Genomic DNA, 22,425 nt, shown 5'->3' on the forward strand with positions numbered 1-22,425 from the left:
TCCTAGAAGTTTTGTGGTTTCAATATCGCTTTGCTTGAGACCGTGTTCTGTTAGAACCAAGAGGCTGGGACATACTTCACTTAGTAGATGGTTTAGCCGGTTTATTTTTGTATTGAGACCTCTTATGTTTTGATGACATATTGTCAGGTAGTCATTTTTATCTGCTGAGTGCTGCCTAAAAAACAGTTTGTTTCTGTTGAAGATGACTCTGAGCATTGCGGAATTTTTATGTTACTATTGCAGCTTGACATGTTGGTATGGTCTAGAAAAGAATTGGAGTGGTGTACGTCTGCTTGCACCAGGATCTGATGTCCAGGTTCCTGTGGAGATGGTGGCGGTAGAGGAAGGTGATGATTAGGTGTTGCCAGGGCTATTTCATCTGTCTCCTGTCCTAGTGTTTCCAAGAGACCTGGTGAGATCTGAAGCAGTGCCTCAGAAGAAGAAGTCATTGGCATCATGTTCCTAGTGACTGCAGAATTTTCCTGAGTTTTAGTCATAATCTGAAGGTAGAATTGAATATTCATTGCAAAAAACTCATCCAAACTTTGATTTTCAGGCTTCAGTTTTGCATACATAGGTGGCGATTTTGTAAATTGTGTTTTTTCCTTGTCTGACTTACATAAAGCTGAACTTACAGGGAAGATGTGTTCTCTTACTTTAGTCAGTATGGATTCAGTGTTGTTAACGCAGATTTGTCTGGCTTCTGCGGTCAAGTTGTGGTGAGGCATAGTCCTGGTTGTCAATGTTGGTTCAGTGTTGTTAACGCAGATTTGTCTGGCTTCTGCGGTCAAGTTGTAGTAAGGCGTGGTCCTGGTTGTCAGTGTTGGTTCAGTGTTGTTAACGCAGATTTGTCTGGCTTCTGCGGTCAAGTTGTGGTGAGGCATAGTCCTGGTTGTCAATGTTGGTTCAGTGTTGTTAACGCAGATTTGTCTGGCTTCTGCGGTCAAGTTGTAGTAAGGCGTAGTCCTGGTTGTCAATGAAGGTTCAGTGTTGTCCGAGGTCAAGTTGTAGTAAGGCGTAATCCTGGTTGTCAATGAAGGTTCAGTGTTATCTTCTAACAAGCTGCTTATCACGGCTTTGCACACTTTTCATGAGCTTATCCCGAGTATGAGCACTTCTGGTTCAAGTGGCTTATATTTCCAACACTGATGTACAGTTTGCCTTGTTGCCACGATCAAGAAAATCTGTCAAAAGCTTATGTTTATAGCCATTCACTCTACAGCCCACCGCTCTACCAACTGAGCTATAGTTTGTACACGTACATGTACTGTGTTATAAGGTGGTCTAACACTCAAGCTTATAAATTTATTTCAAAGAGAAATATACATCATAACTTAGCACCTACAAATAGTGTTTGGTCATTTAATATACGTAACTGTCTAATAATTGCAGTTTATGATGTGCAGGTGGTTTGAAAATTTTCATCTTTTGCAGTGGCGCCTGGTGGTGAGTTACATCAATGGGCATAGCATATAAACCTCTGCGGAAAATACATATATATATATATATATATATATATATATAATTTTCATATATATATATATATATATATAGAGAGAGAGAGAGAGAGAGAGAGAGAGAGACTACTTTTTTTAATATTTTGTTTTCTCCCAATTATCTTATAAAATTTTCTTATTTTCTTCTAATTTACTTCCTAACATTTTAGGAACATTTCTTTTTTTATTTTTCTGCTCTTTTCTTATTTACCTTCTAAGTTATTTTTAAAATGTTTTTGTTCTCATCAAATTTATCTTCTAATTTACTCATAAGCTTATCAGCATTGGAAGACTTAAGCAAGAATTCATCTGGATCAATGCCATCCGCAACAATCACTTACCGCAAACAGTTAAGATCACATGCCTCACAGGACTACATAGTAATGACTAATGTGACTAGTGGTTAATTTCCTAGTTTTTACAAGTTCCAAACCTAATTTTAAATTTGAAACCTTGTTAAAGCATTTTAGCTGAGTATAAATGTTCAATATATATATATATATATATATATATATATATATATATATATATATATATATATATATATGTATGTATGTATGTATGTTCTTAAATAATATCTTTTAATTAATGTATTATTTATAAAACAAGTCTACTTACTATTTGAAGACCAAAATGACATGGCATTGCATGGTTGTCATATTTAGTAAATACTCAATAAACATACACTTTTAACAGTAAAGGAACAATTATAGAGTATTATTTTTATTACATATACAGTTGTAATTTCAATCTCAATGTAACAATTACAAATATTTTATTTCATATTTTTGATCAAACTAGTGTATGACAGGAAGTGAAGGTTCTGACATTGACTATTTAGTGTCTTCCTGATACAATATCAGATGTCGTATAAGTGAGCCTGATTAACCCTCCAGCGTCGCCAAAGGCCCGTCCGATTTGGCAAGGACAAATATTCGTTGCCAAAGTAGACATGTACAGTTATTGAAATTTTAGGCAATTAAGGTCATATAAATGATTTTTATTTGATATATTCTGGAAGAGAATTAACTATAGTACCGATTTACTGTTCTTACTTCGATTATTGTCTTCTTTGTTTACCGTAAAACATCGTTCTCTGATGGACAGCTGACGTGAACGTAGTACGGGTCAACCACATTGTTGTGAAACTGTAAACAAATGCCGGGTTTTGTGTTTGAGGTTACAAATCCAATATTATTTGTGGAAATTGTATTTTATAGTGTTTTAGTGTTGTTATTATTGTTTTTTTAGCTTTCTTAGGTTATAGTTTTAGTTGTTCAGTATGGGTGAAAACTTTAGAGATCTAGTGATCTAGTGACGCTGAGTGAAAAATGAAACTTTGTATATATTGTACATATAAGGTAAGATTAAAATTTATTATTTTATTTTATTTTTGTTTTATCTGTCATACTTATATAAGTATAAATGTAGTCATGAGATTATGTTTACCACGAACAACAATATTTATTTAGAAATCTACGCATTTTTGAAAATAAGTAAATACGCGTGCTTTTTCATACAAAGCCCTGTAACACATACGTTTTGAGGTAAAAGTTACAATAATTATATATTTTTGGAATCTGGGCAAAATTTGGAATAAGTTATACATTTACAGCTTTGATGTAAAGCTTATTGCTAAGCAGTTATACAACGGAGTATTTACAAAAATAATGTCCAAAAAACCTTTTCAAGCCTTTTCAGCTTTAAAGCTAATAGACAGCCATCTACTGAAAAGAACTCTATAGAAACAATAAATAGTTCTATTCCGTGCTCCGCTGAAAACCCAATATTTGACATAACTAAAAAAATCTGTGATACATCCATAAAACATTCATCTATTTCTGATGGTGAAGTGTTCATCTCAGAACCTACTGAAACCTCTTCTGACTTTGAATAAAGCCAAATCTACAAGAATTTTTGTAATATCTTCATCAGATTAAATATGATAAGGAAAGAACTGTAACTTCTTTTCAAAATCTTAAAAAGGAAGCACATGAATCAGTCATGAAATATGAGAGGGAAATAGAACTACTGAAGGCAGAGAATTTGGTCTTAAAGAGTGAACTAAAGAAGAATAATGAAGAAATCAGTAGTCTAAGAAACAGTTTAAACCCTGAAACAATTATTGTTGAAAAAAATGACAAGTTTCCTGTAATCTGTAAAAAATGTAACAAAGTGGGGACACAAATTACAAAACTAGAGCATAAAATAAATATTCTGAAAAAAGAAAATCTCCATCTTATGGAAACAATTCAACCCTATCCACTTCCAGATGGAGAAATGTTAAATGAAATAAAATACTTGGAAAAAACTTACCAAACTTGAAGAAAAATACTACAAAGATTATGATGGAATATGAAACAGTTGTAAACATTCTGACTATTGATTTGGACAGTGTAACATCTGAAAATAGCACCCTGAAAAATAAGAATCGAACAAACAAAAGTGGAAACTGTATGGTACAACTGAGAAATCAACAAAACAACATCTTGCTCTAACAATAAATATCACGGTAAAGAAACAGAAATTATTAAAAGTGCACAGGAAAAACAGATACAACAAAATAAGCCAATTCTATTATAAAATATGTTTTTGTAACAAATACCAATGTACTGTGTTATCGAGGATTAACAGCCAATGCACTCCGTGATATAATTAAAAATATGAAGAATATGACTAAAGCTCCAAAAACTGTATTTATAGATGCTGGAGCGAATGATTTGAGTTACAGCCAATGTCTGGACAAGGTTATGGGAGCCATGAGTAACTTAATAAAATGAACAAAAATATCACACATCACCAATATCACAATCCAAAATTATTATAAATAGTATTACTCCAAGAAGAGATATTCAGTCTACAATCCTGTATCGCACAAACCAAAATATCCTGTGGCTTTGTAAAACCAGGAGTGGTATTTCTCGATCTGGTCAAGTATATTACAAATAGATATCTTGCAAGATATGGTGTCCACCTTAATCGAAGGAGCACAACAATGCTGGATAGGGTGCTAGCACATGTTGCTTCCTTGTATGACAAAATTTATCCAAACATTGTAAACAAGCATAATTTTTCTTCCCAAACTGCACAAGTGGAGGTGCTTAATCAGCACAATGAATTGAAGTCTTCCTACAGTGGACAGAGTAACCAGAAACATGATCAAACTGATGAAACAAACCAAGGACCTGGCAAAAACCAACATTGTAAACTCAACAGATTTTCCACCTGAACTATTATCTTTTAAAGAGTTCCCACCATTACCTTCAACTTCTGATGACACCACCATCCCAAATTCTGTCAGAGTCCAACCGGTGGAAGAGGTGAAACAAGTTGATCTAGACTCTTACGTCTCAGACACATCATCATCTGATCACAACATCCAAGGATACCAGTTCTACACAGATCCTACCATGCACGAGTGTCAAGTGCAGTGTCAAAAAGTGAACAGTTCAGATATGATCTCACTACCTCCCTCTTGTCCTGTGTCTGTCAGTAAGAAAGATTGTAATAGCCATAAATCTAATAATTTTTATTTAGTCAATTAGCTCAGCAAGGTAAAGAATTCCTAGGGAGAATTAGATGTAAAAAAACTTTTGTTAAAACAACTGATACCATTTCTTGGACTGCAGGATCACAAGATCAGAGATCACAGGTAAAAACAAAAGTGGGCAGCAAAATACAGGATTATTACAAAAACAGTAAGAACAAATTTAAAAATATTTTAATTTTACACCATAATATTCATCACCTACCATCTCACCTAGATCAATTACAAATCAACTTAGAGGAAATTAAACCTGACATATTGGCATTATCAGAACATAAAATGATCGAAGCAAACTTAGTATATCTCAACATAGAAAATTAAACAGTGAGGTTGTTTTTTTTTCGTAAAGGTATTCTTGGTGGTGGGATTATAACTTTGGTCCAGAAAAATATTACTAGCGAAATTGTCTTGATCCCTGAGGTGCAGGAAATGGTAACAGAAAAAGTAGTTGATAGTGCTGAATAGTGCAGAAATAGCCTTATGTGACAGAGGTCATTAAATATGTTAAAAGTAATTCTACAAAATTTTTAACAGTAAAGCATAACTACAATATAGGTAATAAAATCAGCACTGACAACCATAACTTAACATTCTATGAAATGAAAACTGAATATATGGGAAAAAATGTTTTAACTGTTTACCCGAAAAAATAAAAGATTACAATGGCAAAAAGTTTGAGAATCAAGAATCAAGAATTTTATTGCCATTGACAATTTACATTGAATAGGCAAAGTCAACCTAGTTTGTAGTTATATAAATATTGCAAGAATAATAACGAGAAAGTACAGAATGAGAATCATTATAAATATAACTATTACGAAACAGTTAACCTAGACATCCCTTTGATAGTTTATAGATATATATAAAAAAGAGAGAAAAAAGAAAAAAATATTATTATAATAGTAACAATAAAATATAAAATTCAATCTTAGGCACAGTAAATTAAGTTATTTAGTTAAAATTGAACATCTATGTTACAATTTAAAAATTCATTTATACTATAAAATGGGTTTTGAAGAAGCCAATTGTATATTTTATGTTTAAAAGGTCTAAAACTAACAGACTTTGCACCATCAGGCAGCCTATTGAAAAAATTAATACAATTTAGCTTGAAAGAGGTGCCAGTTTTAGCCAGTCTATGAGGAAGTATATTGAGTTTATTCCCCCCTCTAGTGTTATAATGATGAATATTATTCCTAATTGGAAAATTCTGTAGGTTTGATTTAGTGTATAATAGTACTTGAAAAATATACAAATTGACAACTGTGGGAATCTTAAGTTCAATGAAAAGTGGCTTACAGTGATCTAGTGAACCAACTCCTGCAATATTACGAACTACCTTTTTCTGTAATAAAAGAATATTATTTATATGGGGAGAATGGCCCAAGCTAGTATACCATATAGTATATGTGATTGAAACAGACCGAAATATGACATTCTTAAATATTCTAAGCTTACAAAGTTTTTCAATTTCCATAGTAGATAGTTAACTCTTGATATTTTTTTACAAACTGTTTCGATATGCAGGGACCATTGTAACTTAGAATCTATATAAAATCCCAGAAGCTTAACAGATTCCAGATTAATTTCTTGTTTAAGGCTTAAAGTTAGGTATTGTGTTTTTTCAGGATTAGAAGATACAGTGGAGTCCCGCTAATCCGAACACGTGTAATCCGAACGTCGGTTAATCCGAACAGGTCCAGGAGGAATTATTAATAACGATAATGAACAGTTATAGGAACTAATTACATAAAAAATGAAAATGGGTGCATCATTTCGTACATAAACAAAGAAAACTTTAATTAAATAGACATACAGTATTTTATTAAAAGAAATTGTGTACGGTACAGTACATAAATAATGAAGTTAAATACAGTACCAAATTGAAACTTATAGGTTAAGTATGAGTTAAATTACTGTATTAAGTAGTGAAATCAAACAAAAATTGGACGTACAGTACTGATATTATTATTGAGTACAATATTAATTGTTAAAAGACATAAATTCAGTTATTGTCTTCTGTCGCATTAAAGAGAGTCTATTGGATGACGCGTAGTTTCGTACAACTATTGAACGCGTGGACCCGTACAATATCCAGTACGCTCACATTGCTTAACAATAGAACTCTCACACTAAATACGGTAAATGTGCTTAGTATTCGCAAATACGTTTATTTGTCAAGAAATACAATGCAACAGTCAGAAAACTTGTTTTAATAAACAATGTTGATAATTCTATAACAAAATAGACCCATTCTCAAGTTTAAAACCGTATTTTTCTGTAGTTCTGGCTAATCCGAACAATCACATAATCCGAATAGGGCTCGGTCCCAATTAGGTCGGATTAACGGGACTCTACTGTAATTTATTAGAAGAAAACCAGGAAAGAGCCTGCTCTTCTGCTAGTTCAGTAATCTGTTTTAAGTAATTAAGATCGTTGTGACGGGCCACTAAAGTGGTGTCATCAGCATAAATAATGGAATGAACATTTAAATTTTGAGGTAGATCATTTATATATACTAGAAAAAAGAAAGGTCCAAGAACTGAGCCTTGAGGCACGCCTTTCTCGACAGGCTTTACAGTTGAACATTTATTTTTTATTGAAACAAATCCTACTGAATAGATAAGATTGAATTATTTTTAAGGAGTTATCCTCGATGCCATAAAATTTGAGTTTATTTAGCAGAATATTAAATGGAACGCTATCAAACGCTTTAGTAAGGTCACATAAAACTATAGAAACTGACTCTTTTTTTTCAAAAGCGTCCAAAGATAAATCAATTAAATTAAGTACTGCAGAGGTGGTAGATTTACCCTGCCGAAAACCATGTTGATTTGTGGAAAGTAAATTATTTGATTCAAAAAAATAACTAAGCTGGTTGTACATTAGTGATTCAAATATTTTTGAAAATATAGGAATAATTGAAATAGGTCTGTAATTTTGGGGCAAGTTTTTATCTCCTTTTTTGTAAACTGGGGTTATTTTTGAAATTTTGAGCGAGGGTGCAAAATATCCCTCACACAGGCATTTGTTGAAAACAAAAGCGAGTGGTTCACTAATCAGATGAATTGTTTGTTTAATGATAGAATTAGAAAGCCAATAATAATCTGTTGATTTTGAATTTGAGAATTTTGAAACCACTTTTATTACATCAGATGAAGATATTTCTGACCAAGTGAACGACAGTTGATTTCCTGCCGTATTTCCCAATAGTTGTTCTGGATTGTTGGGGCTTTGATCTATTCTGTTAGATAACTGATTAATAGAGTCCAGAAAAAAGTATTTAATTCATCTGGATCAAGATTGACCTCACTACTATGGGTTGGAGAATATTCATTGCTGATCACCTTCCACGCTGCCTTGCAGGGGTTAGTGGAATTTCCAATATACTCCTCAACTGCTAATCTTTTTGCTTGCTCCAATTCTTTATGGTAAATTCTTTTTTGCTGTAAGTAAATGTTATAGGCAGTCTGATAGTGCTCAGACCCCCGCTTAAGTGAATTTTTGTAAATTGTATAGAGAGTTAACATTTTTTAGTTTTTGTTTCTCTCAAGGCAGGAGTATACCAATCTACCAGTTTAGACCCTTTAGAGCTAGTTTTGTTAGAAATTTTAATTAAAGGAGAGCAAAAGTGCCATAGATTTACATAGGTCTTAAAAAAATTGTCAAATAGAGTTTGTACATTAATTTTGTTCAGTTGAAAATCATTTATCATCTGCCAATTTTCTCTTTCTAAACTAGATTTAAACAAATCAACATGTTCTTTTTTTTGTAATCTAACATATTTGAATCCAGATTGGTTTTGAGTTCCTGAAGGGCTCACAACCAAATACATGTAAAATAAAAGTGGTACATGATCTGAAAAACAGTGGTCTCCAAGAGTGATGTCATATAAGTTCCTATTAAAATTAACAATAATATTATCGATACAAGAGTTTAAGCGAGTCGGTTGATTATTACAAGGGAAAAGGTTTAATGCTCTGAGAAGGTTTAAAAATCTTAAGGAAACTGCATTAATTTTACTTTTGTTACCCATTTCTATATTAAAATCACCAGCTACGATGAGTTTTTGATTATGCTTTTGTAACTTTTTTACAGAATTTTCAAAACTATTGAGAAAACTGTCGACATCACCACTCGGAGACCTATATATGCTAAATATAACGACATTTGCTTCCAATAATTTAATACAACAGCATTCAAAGTGTGTCTCAGAGTAAAATGTTGATACATCTACAATATTGTATTTAATAGAATTTAAAATGTAAATACCTACACCTCCATTTTTTCTTACTTTTCTGCACACAACATGAGCAGGTATAAAATTTTTTGGAACAAACAGATTTATTTGATTATCTTCCAACCAATGCTCTGATATGCACATTAAATTTAATTTCTTTTCTTGACATAAATCTTCTATTTCTAAAATTTTGTTCCTTATACAACAAACATTTATTTGCATAAGCCTAAAAAACAGTCCTTTTGATTACTTTGTTGTTGTACATGGGAAGAGATAGTTGTGGTTGGTGGAGGAGTGTTTGAGGGAGTGATAGTTGTAGGAGCAGAGATTTGTGGAGTGTTGGCTGTTGTAGTGGAAATTTGAGGAGTGTTATCTGATACAGTAGTGGGTGGTGGAGTGGTGTTAAGTAAAAAAATTGAACGTGAGTTGATATTTTTTGATTTCAACACTTTATCACTGCTCTGCTTTAGCACTTTCACTGAACCTGACTTGACAGCTGCACTGTATGTTTGATGGCCAGGAGTAACCCTAGGGCTGACAGGGCTCTGCTGCAGATCTATTGCTGAGCTGGAATCCTCTTCTTTTGAATTTTGATAGATTAGGTCTTCTAGTTCTTTCACAAAATCTGGATGAGACATTCCATTTCTCAAAGTACGAAATGATTTCTGGTAATATGAGACAATGGTGACTGTGGCTTTTGTGACTTGCTGAAATTTACGGACATTTCTAATGAAGTGATCTGTATTAACTTTGTCTCTAACACAGCCTATGGGAGAGCATATCAAGTGCTTTAGATTTTTCTTCTTGAACTCTGTAGTTAGATCTGAAAAGGCTGCATCATAATCGTGTAGGATGGGTTTTCCAAAATAATTTTGTTTTGTAATGAGACTAAATACTGTAACACCTTCATTACATTCTTGAACTGCCAGATGTTTACTACGACGATGCCAGGGTGTAGGTTTTCCAAAGATTTTCTTAAAGACCACAGCAACCCCAGCTGTCATGTGACGAGGATGGTGGAAATCCGCCGAGATGCTGTGAGCTATTCCTGTGCTTTTGTTGTTCTTAGCATGCCAGATGACTTTCGCCATGTGGGTCTCAGTAACCCTTATAGGCGATGTGGGCAAGTCTTCCCATTCGGATGTCGATTCCTCTTGAAAACTTGAAGGTGAAGAGTTAAATAAAAAGTTTGAGAGTGAAGTTAAGAAATATTTCACAAATAAAGCTCTATACTCAATTGTAGAATTATTATCAAACAATTAGCAAAAAATAGCTTAAAAACTAACTATAAATATGAGTGTTAGATTTTTATAGACATTGGCGCTATTCATGTACAGTTGATGTTTACATTTAATGTAGCTCAATGTAAGTTTTGGAATAAAGAAAATTCTCTCTCTCCCTCACCCAATCCCTGGAACTATCTCTCTCCAACGATGCTATTCATCTATTATTTTGAATGTTCAGTCACATTCCCTTTTCCTATATTGTTTCAAATATAGCTAAATACTAAACCAGAAATGGCAATTTTAGTTGATTTTTATAAGTAAATACATGTTACGGACGGGGCAGAAATTTTATGATGAAAAGAACATAAGTTGATGTATGAAAATTGATTGATTGAATAGTAGTGTTTAAAGTTATTATAATAAGCTATATTATCATAAATCTGGGTAAAAAAATTCAATGTTAATGAAAAAAACTAATTCTACATAATGATTATTATGAGAAATTTTTTTGTTGTGGTTACGACAATACTGTATTCCATTCATTTAACAATTTCATGAAAGACCTATTTTAGGTATCTTTAGAAGTAGTTCCGCTACTGGTATTGTCTTTTGCAGTGGGAGAAAAACTTTAACTTTGGCTTTTATCTACTATACTCTGTTATCACTACTATGTACCTATGGTGTGTATAAATCCTATTTTGCCTTAATTGTTGGATGAGAGGGTTTGGCTCAATGTCATCCTTTGAATGTCAGCTTCAAATTCTTCTTCCGTCTCTTAATAACGTCCTTATATCTTTTTTTGTAATAAGATGGAATGATTACTATCAGAATTGTCAGAATCTAACTCTCATCTTGTACTCATACATCAGCTCTATTATACATATCAGCCTTTTCCTTAGTTTTCTCCTAGCTTCATGTTTTCTCAGTTTGCTAATCTTCTTGAATGCTTTAAGTTTTTCTTCCAGTATCAATTCTTCTCTATATTTTGTTCACTTCAATCTTGTATTTTCTTTTGCTGTTGGTACCTTATTTATTTTTCACTGGTTTAAAAAATGAGTTTCTAAAAAAGCAACAGGATTGACAAAACACTAATTAAATATTTACTGTGTATTTACATTATCAAAGCAATATATTTTATAATTAGATATCTTTATATAATGTTTGGATGATAAGATATGTATAAATAACTGGAAAATCGAGTTTTTACAATCAAATTTTTAAGCAATATCTTGTTTTGTATTAGACTTTACAAAATTTTACAGACTAAAATAATTGTTATAATAAATTGTAGGTTTAAAATATTCAATATCTGAAGGTTATGTGTTGATCAATTTTACTAATTAGTTTGCAGTTCCATAACACACACACAAACTTCGATATTATATAATAACCGTACGTAACAAGAACAACATATATTTTACAATAACGTTAAAAAATAACAAAACCAACTGTTGTCTAAACCCACATACTAGAGAAACGTTACAGTAATTATAGCTTGCCTGGATAGCAGTGAGTAACCACTTTTGTGAAATGGATTCTCTCCAGACAATCACACTTCCTTGCCGTACAATCAACACATGGTCCGCTAGACAGGGTATTCCACTCCTCAAACTGTTCAATTGTTTATTACACACAATTTCCTTTTATTCAATGCCATTTGAAAATTCTCCAAAAATTAGTTACCTCTTGTTTACTGCTTACAATAAATATTACTATGATTAATAAGTTTAAATGATATGTTAAGTTACATAAGTTGTAATATAAAATTCTTCATTTGTAAAAACAATTGAAACATTAGATAAAAACAATCGAATAACGAGTAGTAGGTCGCCTATTAAAGTCTATCCTTAAATGTAAAAAACAAAGCAGTGTAAAACTTACTTCATACTATTACTGAAGAATGAGCGCGTAAAAGCTTGAGAGACCAATAAAGTAAGTTCATCACCATTAAAGTTGCTGCAATTACTCAAATACCAAAAAAATTATTTTACATTGATTAAACTCATTTTAAACAATATTGCTATAATACATTAAATATAGCTAGCTTAAGTAGAGTATGAAAAGCCAACCCGATTTTTATATCAATATAAATAAACTATATTGCATACAATATACAGTAGTGTAATTATACTCATTGATGTGATCAAACAATACTGATTACTTAATAGTTCACTTAACCCGGGATCACTCGCGCTGTTAGGTTGAACCTAACATTGGTAAATGGAGTACAATATTACTAGTCAAAGTTACTATATTTTTCTCGTCTTTTTGTCTATTCCTCGTTGAAGTGTCTGTGAGCATGTTTTCGCGCGAAAAGAGTAAGTTCTGTGTGGTGGTGGGGGTAACTGGTGGGGAGGGGGAGTGTAGCCATACGCGCGCTGTTAGTGCCAACCTACCGCGCGAGTAACGAGTAACGATGTTGTCTCATTTGTTAGGTGCTACCTAACGACGCGAGTAACCGCGTTAGTGTTTTGTTTGTGTTCAACTTTAGTTTTTTTGTTGATTTAATTTTAATATTGTGGTGTAGTTAATCTGTTTGCTTGAACTAAGTGACATTTATAAACAGATACTTAAAAATGAACAATGAACACATTTTGGGTTGGTTAGAAGAAGAGGAGAATTTGTTGCACGATGACGTGTCAGATTTGGATGCAACAACTGAAATTGATGATCAAGACACCAACTCAGAGCAGTCAGATTTCGAGAATGAACCTAATGAAGTTACTGAAAAATGCTGTCCATGTGTGAACCCAGTGTTACGACACAACTGTAAGTAGGCCTAATCTATCATTAGTCTCTAACTTACAACCATACTATGTAGGAAGAGACCAAATCACGGGATGGAATGTACATGAACCTCCCAGTTCAAGAACACCTAGGCAAAATATAATTACAACACTACCTGGAGTAAAGGCTATGGCACGTCATTCTAACACAATTTATGACACGTGGAAATTGTTTTTTTCCCGACACGTTAATTGATGAAATAGTACGTTGTACAAATGAACAGCTGTTAGTTATGAGCCAAAAGTACACAAGAGGAGAAAAAGACTGCCCTCAAACAGATTTTTGCGAATTACACGCATTTTTTGGTATATTTTGTATTTGGCTGGAGTCAAGAAAGGTAACCATTTGAATATTGATGAGCTTTGGGCAAATGATGGCACTGCTCCTGATTTCTTTGTGGCTACGATGTCTAAAAAAGCGTTTCCAAACACTCATTCAGGCCATAAGATTTGATAAGAAGAGCACAAGACCTGCCCGATCAACTAAGGATAACTTAGCACCAATACGGGACGTGTTTGAGGCATTTGTAAAAAAATGTCAAGACACCTACAATCTAGGTGCATTAACAACTCTAGACGAAAATGTTGGAGGCGTTTTAGGGGCAAGTGCCAATTCAGGCAATATATTGCCAACAAACCCGCGAAATACGGGATAAAGATTTACGCACTGGTTGATGCAAGGGACTTTTTTTTACAAACAACCTCGAGATTTATCCTGGAAAACAGCCTCCAGGAGAGTTTTGATTTAGGCAATGATGTAGTGAGTGGTTGTAAAAACGTATGATAAAAACCCATTGACAACTCCGGAAGAAATGTTACAATGGATAATTATTTCATGGACATACCATTGGCTAATGACCTCTATGCAAAATCACAGACTTACTGTAGTAGGAACTGTTTCGTAAAAAATAAGCGCCAATTGCCTTTAGAACTCACGACCAATTTACGTGAACGTGCAGTAAAGAGTACTATAATTTGCCTTCTCCAAAAGCCCCAAACAACTGTATGCTAGCCTCATACATTCCAAAGAAAAATAAAAAATGTTTTAGTCGGATCAACCCATGCACAAACAAGGAGTGATTGACGGAAGAAGAAAGTGGTGATAATTTGAAACCAGAACTAATCACATTTTACAACCTCACAAAAGGAGTGGTAGATGTGGTTGACAGAATGAAAACAGAATATTGTGTTTCAAGGATTAGTAACAGATGGCCGTTCACTGTATTTTGTTTCTTTGTTGAATATTGGAGCCATTAACAGCCAGATAATTCTGAAGAGTAACACAAACATTCTAATGCCCAGACGGAAGTATTTAACCGAGTTGGCCTAGAGCACTTGCAATCCCCCACATTACAAGACGGTCATCACTGACGAACTTATCAATTTCACTTCGCCAAAAAAGATCAAGAGCATTGTGGGAACACCTGCAACACCAGCACCACCTCCAGAAGACGGACAAAAAAAACACCCGATGTGTATACTGTCCTATTAGAAAAAACAGGTATACACAGGCCAGATGTAGTGGCTGTAACCACGCAGTATGCAAAGAGCATATTTCTTCTACAGTGCTGACATGCTTCCAGTGCGCAGCTGCAGAAAACCCTCAAGATGCAGAGTAAATGATCAAGAACACCTTTGTGATAATCAGAGACTGTACATGTTTATGTAAATGTACATTTTAAGAATATTACAATGTTTTTTTTTTATTTTGGCACTCGGGGGGCATTTTTTCCAAACTGCTCATATAATCAATATGTATATTTTTTTTATAACAAACCATTTAAAATGTTTCATAATAATGTATAAAAAGTTACTGTTTAAGATGCAATTATGTACAATAAAAACAAAAAAAATTAATGGAAAATGAGTTTTTATTCAATATTTCCAAATGTTAGATTCAACCTAACACCGCGAGTAACGGTGTTAGTCTAAACACGCGAGTGATCCCGGTTAAATATAATAATCATGGTTTCAACATGTTGTATGGTTGTTATGATTTCTAAATCTATCCTAACTGTTTGATGGTTACGGTTCTTTTATTATTTATGATGTTGAGACATTAAATTACTACTCCTAATAATTTCAAACCTGACTCTTATTTAGTGTTTTAGATACATTGATATTGACTTATACTTCTCAAGAGCCTTTATTTAGCTGGTTGGTGGTGAAATGCCAAGAGCCTTTCTACAGACTTGGACAAGTTCGGACGTTAAGCACCAAAAGCCTTTATTTAGGCTCTCAACATTTTCATGTAGTACACAACCACTTATTGACTAATATCAATAAAATTAGTACTGATTAATGCATTTTATGTAAAATGTACTATAGCAAGTAGCACTGCATAGACATTCATATAATATTGAAACAAAATAACAATACACACTAAAATGTTTTATCTAACGACACATGCGTTTCTATGGTAAAAGGTCAGTTTTTTAATTTATTAACTAATAAATATTAGAATTGTTAGTATTATTTTACCAAATGTTCACGTATGTCTTTCTCAATTAAATATATTACACTATAATACAGAGGTTTGTTAAATAAATATTTTTCAGGCATTTATTGAGCTCTTAATTTACACACAAAAAAATGGAAGTATCTACGAGGGTCGTCCATAAAGTAACCGCCGTTTGGGCGTGGTGCAATAAGTAGTGGGGGTAGCGCTGCCATTCTCACATCGGTGTGCGCAGCCGTTCAGTACGCTTCCAGCTGTGCAAGGGAGAGCATCGTGCGATCACGCGTTCTTTTGTTACAACGTAAAAACATGAGCGCCATGTTAGAAAATCCCGCCAAGTGTGAAGTACGTGGTGTAATAAGATTTCTGTGGTCAAAAAGTTACACAGCAGCTTAAATTCATCGTGAATTGAGTGCGGTGTATGGCAAAAACATTATGAGGGAAGATGTAGTCCGTCAATGGGTTCGTTTTTTTTTTAATGGAAGAACGAACGTCCACGATGAAGACCGGAGTGGTAGGCCATCTCTCGTCAGTGATGACTTGGTGAACAAAGTGGATGAGAAAATTCGCAAGAACCGTCGCTTCACAATCTCGGAACTTTCGGATCATTTTCCTGAAACCTTTTACTGTGAAACCTTAAAATGGCTACGACGAGCGATTCAAAACAAGCGTCATGGTCTTCTGACATCTGGTGTTGTGTTTGTCCATGACAACGCCCGCCTTCATACAGCTCAAAGAACAACAGAACTTTTGGAAAAGTTCAAATGGGACGTTTTTGACCCCCCCCCCCCCCTACAGCTCGGACCTGGATCCCAGTGATTTCCATCTTTTCCCGTACATGAAGCGGTGGCTTGCATCTCAGAGGTTTGCGAGTGATGAAGAGCTTCAAAACGCTATGACAGGTTGGCTACGTTCTCAGATTTTTTTAAAGACGGAATTTCAAAAACTGTTAAAAGATATGATAAGTGCTTCAATTTGTATGGTGAATATGTAGAAAAGTAGAGAAAAGCTGTAGTTTTAACATTTATATAATAAACTTTTTGTATCTCAACTGGTTTATTTTTTATTTCAAAACGGAGGTTACTTTGTGGACGACCCTCGTAACTTTTAAAGGAATACAATTTTAACAGATCAACATTTCATAAATTCCATTACATGTCATTGTTCTCCTATTTATAACAAAAAATGAGGTCAAAATTATTAGTTTATAATAAAACTTAGCGAAATGAGAACGATTTATATCTAAGTGTGTCACAATTCGTAAAAATTGCCTTGGCGCCGCTGTGACATACCCAGCGGCTATGCCGCAGCACCTGACGGGACAACCCGCACCAGTAACTCTGGCGTTGTGACGCGACCTGCCCAATATGCTTGGCGCTAAAAGGGTTAAGTATCAATGATAATACCAAGTGATATAATAACTGGGTCTGCTTATCGTACTCAGACCATTAGCATTAATAAAGTATAAATAAGAATGGTTTTGTATTCAATAGTTTAGGTATTTCTAATCAATGATTTAGTTAGTTAATTCGAATGTCGTGGTGGCCGCTTATTATACTGAAGCCCTACCTAATTGTGGAGAAATAAATATGCATCAAGGTAAGTAGGTTGTAATCCTTTTTTGATAAATTTGGTTAAATACTTTGCTGTCACAAAAACCTTGTAGGCCACAGTAAAGGTGTAACACTGCCACTTATAGTGTTAAGCTTTTTATTTTGTACATGTTTACTCTAATAATTAGATTTGGAATGTTATAACTTAGCAATATATTTAAACAATTAATGATGTAGTAAAACCATATCTTACCATAAGTCTCTGACATATTAAATCCTACAAATTTTCAAGGAGAAATTAATTATGATGTATTACTAACACAATATATTTGATTCCTATGTTTATAGTTCAAAATTGAATTATTTTTAGTCTTTGACTTCGTGTAACTACCAAGATATTGGGCAAGACAGCATTTACATATTTCACTTGTCTTGAAGTAAGGTACCACAGTATTTTTTTAAGAAAACTCATTAACTCAAAATATTATTATAATACAAAAATGTTTTACGTATAATGGTTGAAGAAACAAAATATAATACACTCCAGATGTTAAATACTTGACTGAAATTAGTCAACAAGCCAAGACCTTGTTTATAACTTAAAACAGCTGAGGTGTTGACATTTCAGTATTTTGTTAAATTTTTTTTTAATTCATCTTGTGCAATAACAAAGAGTAAAAGTTAAGGTAAATATTATATATTTGGGATAAGTATAGGATAGTTTCATACGATACAAAGGATAACACAAAAATGTGAATGAATTACAGAAATCAACATTACTCCAATGGTGTACAAAAAATAAAACTAAAATACACGGACCAGTCACAATACAGAACTGCCACTCCTACAAATAATATTCTCTGATTCTCAAGTACTCTTAAGTCAGTGAGTGCATCTTGAAAAGGGAAAATGAATAGTGGGAAGTGAAGGGTGCTGTTTCAATAATACTAAAACACACACACACACACACACAGTTTTGGGTCGTCCCTAAATAATAACGTAACGCCCCAGAGGGTAAGAGGGATTTGTGGCCAAACCTAAAAAATTAATTGCTAGAAATTCTTTCACAAAAAGTACCTGTCCCCCCAAAGTTAGTGTAATATACTCCCCGCCCCACCCTAAGACAACAAACAAAATTTGAATCCTTCATGTAAATGCCTCTTTAACTAGATTAGACTAGTTTTTTTTTCGTTTTATAAGTCCCACAAAATAAAATAACACATCCGGCTTAAAGCTTCTAAACAAATGTGCAAATTTTACTAGGAAAACTGATCAACAGAAAATAACTAATACAGATAATTTCCATATATATATATATATATATATATATATATATATATATATATATATATATATATATATATATATATATAACGTATATATTCATGGCAATTATCTGTATTAGTTATGTATATATAATAAATTAACTGTAGAAAAGAAAATGCATGTTCATAACCTAACATTAATATAATGAGTTACTAACACAGTTGGGAAAAAATCATTACTCCCACCAGAAGCCATTAAAGCATTATTTCTAGAATTAATGAGAAAGAAATATGAAAACTATCTAAGAATTTACACTGATGGCTCACGAATCAAGGATGGCGCAGGCTCTGCCATGTATATACATGACTTAAAAATAGAATACAAATATAAACTTCCAAACCAGGCATCCAGCTATTCCGCAGAACTGTATGCCATAAAGAAAGCTGTTGAAATAGCAAACGAACAAAATTATGATAACATTGTAGTATGTTCTGACTCAAAAGCTGCTATACTAGCCATAAAGGCAGCAAGTTCAGCAGATTATGAAGAAAATCTGGCATCAGCCATTACAATCTGCATGATGAGAGGTAATAAATACTTCACTTTTCAATGGGTACCAAGTCATGTGGGGATAGGTCCCAATGAACATGTAGATAGGCTGGCAAAAGAGGCAACCCAAGCAGGTGAAGAACCAACAGATTTTAAAGTGTCATTGGAAGATTTTGTTGGCGCAATTAAACAATCACTACTTGCCCCTGATAGCCCCTCTCCATGGTATAATAATTACAAACTGAGTAGAAATAAAATAGTAACGATAAATAGACTAATAATTGGACATGCTTGGGTTAATGAAACCCTATTTAAGATAAATTGTTATTTCACTCCGTTATGCCTCAAATTCAATGCAGGTTCCATATAAAGTCTTCAACATTTAATCTTTTATTGTGTGCAATATAACGACTTCAGACATGAATTGCTCACTAAACTGAAAGCGAAGAAAATAGATCCACCTTATATATTGAAAGATCTTTTAACGAGCTTTGATATGGAAATAATACTGGAAATTGTAAGTTTTCTTAAATCTATAAATAAGGTAATATAAAAAAAACTGGTCATACATACAAGAATGTTTATCGAGGTTCCATGCTCAAAGTAAGCAGAACCTGCTGAAATTCAGCAAACAAGAAGAAAGAAAGAAAGAAACATTTATAATTGTATGTTGTAAAAATTTTTCTAATACTGCGTATCTATGTATGTCGAGTTTAAGTACATCAAACCGAAATATGCAGTATGTTTACAATGAGTAGGCTAATAATTTTATAGTTTAATCTTTCAGTTAACATATTTCTTCTTAGATTTAAAGGTATTACTGCTGCTTCTGCATGCAAAGCTATAATGGTGGTAGATCTGAATGTCCCAAGTGCAATTTTGAATGCTTGATTTTGAACATTGTCTAGTTTATTCAATTCAACTTTGGCAATGTGTTCATAAAGAAAGCATCCATAATCTAACTTACTTCTGATAAGACTTTTGTAAATCTGCAGTACAAATTCTGGATGCGCTCCACTTGTTCTGTAACTAATTGATTTTAATATATTATTTAACTCCTTTAGACATTGTTGCAATATTTTATTAATATGAGTCTTGAACGTAAGCTTATTATCTATAAAAAATACCCAGAATTTGCATTGTATCAACTCCAGGTACTCGGTGTTCCTTTATAAAGTAGGTATTGTAGGTCAGGATCAACAACTCTTTCTGGAAAATATAATTAGGCCTATACTATTTTTCTGGGCATTGAATTCCATGTGTAACAGTTCATATGTAACTAGATTTCGTATGGCTTGCTGCATTCGCGTGTGTACTACATTATAATGTTTATGTGCAGAATATCGTCAGCATTCTGTAGAGATTTAATATGTGTCGGTAAAAACGAATTTATATCTGATATGTATAAGGAGAATGTCAAAGGACTAAGAACACAACCTTGAGGTAAACCACTGTTACTAACTCTAGTGCAGGTAAACCTAGAATAACTGAAGCTTAAGTGCCTATTGATAAGGCAGTTGTGTCAATAAACCAAGAATTTAGGTGGAATACCTAAATTTGACATTTTATTTATCAGTGCTGGTATAAAAACATTATTATAGGCACAGGATATGTCCAATGCTGTATCGACAGTAGTTTCTTTGTACGACAGAGCTATTAAAACGTTTGTTATGAAGGTAATAAGATAATCACTGCAACCTTTCATTTTTCTAAATCCATATTAAGTGCTAGGAATTAGACAAGTTTTTCTATAATCCATTCTAATCTGTTTTTGATCATTGACAAAGACAAAGACAAAGAAAGGCAAAGAATTTATTCATACAATTGAACATAATGTTTTTTGTACAAGTCGATTACAAAAAAATGCATACGTGTGACTACAAATTAATCTAATTTGAACTCAAATAATGTGAATGGACAACTGTAGCAGTAAATTAAAATTAAGTTTACATTATGTTCAATTGTATGAATAAATTCTTTGTCTTTTTTGAGTTATGCTTTTGTAAAGTTTTGTAAGGTTTTGTTATTGTCCTGATTTTCAAAAGGGCCACTAGCATCTATATAGCGTTTTCGCTCATTTTCATTACTTTCTAAAGTAGAACTATCCATGTAATAATAATCGGGTACAATAATAGTGTGTGTTGTGTACGTGTTACGGGGAATCGGAATAAAAGACTGAATTAGTTTACATCATCGACTGTGCTCGGTTAAGGTTGGAGGGTAACTGAGAGAGAGACAAGGGCAGGACACTGGAAGTGGTAGGTGGTGTGATCTGGTGGCGTGATGAGAACAGCCAATGGCATTTATTCAAACTGATCACCCCATATGACGTCACAGCATCATAGATCATACAGTTGGTCTTTGGCTGTGGCTTTAACTTGCCAGTAACAATTTATAATATGTATAATAATTATTATTATAATTATTATTGTAATTCAATACATTACATTTCCTCCCTTCCAAATTTCAAAATAAATTGAATTCACACATGTCATAGATAAATTAAACAATACAAGTGTAATAATAAATATATAATAAACACATATAAATATAAATAACACATATCATTATTAAATGTCATCCTTAAATACTGTAAGTTATTTACAGGTTTAATTTCTCTACAGGTTTCCTAATACGAGTTGGGTATCTGTTTGTATGATCAGCTGTTCTAGTGACAGGAGAAGGAACAGCTGAGGGTAGAGAAAGACGTGGTCTAGAATGAGGGGTAGTGATGTGACATGGAGAGGTATGATGCGGTGAGGAGGGGGAGAGACCAGCTGATCTAGTGAGGTCAGTGTTACTAATTCTGACTGGGCTTGGAGTTGGCGGACACTGAGCGCCTGTCTCACGCTCCGCAACTGTACGGTCCTGAGATGGTGGAATTTGACTGTCACTGTCAACAATACTACTGTGTAGTCCTATCAGCTGATCAATATGTCTACTCCAAATTAAACCAGTTTTTGTCATAACAGAATACATCACATTATTTAACTGTTTTATTACAATGCCCTCTATCCATTTGTCTTTAGAGCCATAATCTCTCACTAATACAGATTGATTAGGAAATAGAATTCTCGTTTTTCTACCGCCAAAATATTCTTTTTGTTTGTCCTGTTTTAATTGCACAGTTCTGGCTACATTAGGTCTGAGTAAATCTAGCCTGCATCTTAGTGGTCTATTGAACATTAATTTGGCAGGTGTCTCGTTAGTAGTACTATGAACGGAGTTTCTGTAATCAAATAACATCCTATTCAAGGCTACTTTAGTATCAATATTTTCTTGAAAAGCCAATCTTATTTTACGT

At 33.4% G+C, this 22,425-nt stretch overlaps 1 protein-coding gene across 3 annotated transcripts in view; it reads right to left on the bottom strand.

Moving 5' to 3' along the window:
- LOC124360934 (ras-related protein Rab-4B) overlaps positions 1–17,918 on the bottom strand; it is a 115,046-nt gene extending 97,128 nt beyond the window's left edge. For 2 of the 3 annotated variants that reach the window (XR_006922294.1, XM_046814948.1), the window contains exon 1: positions 17,560–17,918. Coding sequence is in view for 2 of the 3 variants with exons in the window: in XM_046814948.1 (XP_046670904.1) it covers positions 17,560–17,575 (16 nt within the window). In the remaining variant the exon portion in view is untranslated. The remainder of the gene's footprint in view (positions 1–17,559) is intronic. The other variant, XM_046814946.1, reaches the window with a different exon arrangement.
- Positions 17,919–22,425: the final 4,507 nt, after the last annotated feature.

Source organism: Homalodisca vitripennis, chromosome 4 (genome assembly GCF_021130785.1).
Source record: "Homalodisca vitripennis isolate AUS2020 chromosome 4, UT_GWSS_2.1, whole genome shotgun sequence".
Taxonomy (NCBI): Eukaryota; Metazoa; Arthropoda; class Insecta; order Hemiptera; family Cicadellidae; genus Homalodisca; species Homalodisca vitripennis.